Source organism: Oryzias melastigma, linkage group LG7 (assembly GCF_002922805.2).
Source record: "Oryzias melastigma strain HK-1 linkage group LG7, ASM292280v2, whole genome shotgun sequence".
Classification (NCBI taxonomy): Eukaryota; Metazoa; Chordata; class Actinopteri; order Beloniformes; family Adrianichthyidae; genus Oryzias; species Oryzias melastigma.
In genome coordinates, this window is record NC_050518.1 from 446697 (window position 1) to 448740 (window position 2044).

General features: G+C 43.8%; 1 protein-coding gene across 2 annotated transcripts in view; it reads left to right on the plus strand.

Moving 5' to 3' along the window:
* The window catches only part of LOC112159508 (kelch-like protein 7), a gene marked incomplete in the record, with an annotated part of 8610 nt that overhangs the window by 4276 nt on the left and 2290 nt on the right, over window positions 1-2044 (plus strand). For both annotated transcript variants that reach the window (XM_024293616.2, XM_024293615.2), the window contains 4 exon segments: window positions 736-875; window positions 941-1193; window positions 1264-1456; window positions 1854-1951. In XM_024293616.2, coding sequence (XP_024149384.1) covers window positions 736-875; window positions 941-1193; window positions 1264-1456; window positions 1854-1951 — 684 coding nt within the window.

Consider the following 2044-nt stretch of genomic DNA (forward strand, 5'->3'; position numbering starts at 1 on the left):
TTTTTTTTTTTTTTTTTTTGTAATTGCCAGGTAATAAAATGGCTTTTTATTTTTCTAATATTAACATTTTTAACATGAGCTTTAGCTCAAGAGTTTGCATTCTTTTAACGGCTATAACTCGTCAGCTGTTAATAAAATTAGTTCATTCTGAAGTGGAGAGAAGCAGCTGTGCACAACTTTTCTCTGCTATAGAATCAGCTGATTGGATTGATTGCTTGAATGGTTGAAGAGTTATGTCAAAGGGTGTTTGTTGTTTGTGTGACATCATCAGAGCTAAAGACCCGTGGAGCATATTTAAAACTGTTTTTAAAGTGTTCCCAGTCGTCTTATATTCATGATTCTGTTTTTAGCCAAAAAAAAAAAAAACTCATTTTATAGGACATAGTTTCTGCAGAGCAGCAGGAGTTTATTGGAAAATTCACTTTTGACACAGAGACATCATTTTATATAAAAAAAAGTTGACAGTAGTTTTACTGATTTTTATTGAATTGGAGATCAAATGAAGTAGTTGTGGTGACAACAGCCTTCACTCCATCTTCACTCCATCCTCATGGATCCTGAGGAGGAGCTCCATGGTGTTGGAAAATGAATTTGCAGCTTTGGACAGTAAGGCGGTGATGGGGCAGTGGAGAAATGTTTAATGTGAGGTTGAGACAAATGCCAGATAAAAGTTTTTTGTCAAAAATCTTCACTTCAACTGTTGGTGCTCGACTTAAATGGGGTGTCTTTTCTCAGAGGGGTTCCGGTACCACTTTCTTGGCCCACAAGACCGCTTGAACCTGGGAGCAATCAGTCGACCCCGGCAGCTGAACAGCAACAGAATTGCTGTGTTTAAAACTTCCTGGCTGTCATCCTGCTGTTTCTTCAACCCAAAGGTGTGTAAATGTCCTTGACCGCCTCAGAGCTTCAGGTGTTTGTCAAAAAGAGCTTCTGCTTCCAGGACAACAGCTGGACAGAAGTCCGCTGCTCTTTTGAGCCTCGGCAGGGCGGTGTTGCCGTCTTCTGGGATCGTGAGGTCTACATCCTGGGTGGGTCAAGTTGCTCGGGTCCGACGATGCACATGGACTGCTACAACATCAACCTGGACTTCTGTTACTCCAAGCTAAGGATGCTCTCACCTCGTAGCAACCTGGCTGCCTGCTCCAGTCGGGGAAAGATCTACACCTCAGGCGGAGCCACACAAAGTGATGAAGGTGACGAATCCAGAGTTTTTAAAGGCAGTACGAGCAGTTGTTCCTGACAGATGTGACTTCTTCTCCACAGGCTTGACTGCTCTCGATCTTTTTGAGTCTTATGACATCCGATCAGAGTCGTGGCAGGTTGAAACCAGCATGCTAACGCCCCGCTGTCAGCACGGGTCTGTGGAAGCTGACGGGCTTATCTATGTTTGTGGAGGGAGGTTGAGCGATGGCCGCGTCCTCGACAACTGTGAGGTGTACAACCCCTCAACAAAGGAGTAAGTCTTTGAGGTTTGGTAATGGGGGCGGGGTCATCAGCCACATTTCTTCAGCGTTTAATCGTGGTATTTTTTTTTCTTTTCTTTTGGCATTAAACCAATTACTTATATATGAGAACGACGCATAAAAAAATACTTGATGCTCAAACCAAATTAAGTCAATTTAGTCCCTTTAAAAAAAAAAAAAACAATATGGGGCTGCCATGTTGAAACAAAATTGTCGTAAACCTGTGACTGGTCAGTCTGTCTGAGTCCCCGTGTCTATGGCAACCACTCTCTCCAATCAGGAGTGAGCTTGTTGGAAGTCCACACCCTCACCACTTGAACACCTTGAAACATGGAAATGTTTTTTATATTCTTTAAAGTATTTGCATATTTTGTAATCTGATATCCTCAGATGGACAAGGATGTGTGCCATGAGGGAGGCGAGGAAGGGGCACGGCCTGGTGGTTGTTGGAAACCGGATCTTTGCTGTTGGAGGTTCAGGCCCACAAGGTTGGTAAGAAATGACATTTGGGGACTGTGCTGAATAAACCCGTCTGTGGGACTGAGAAAGAACCCTGGCGCCATTCTGTGTCCACAGGGGGG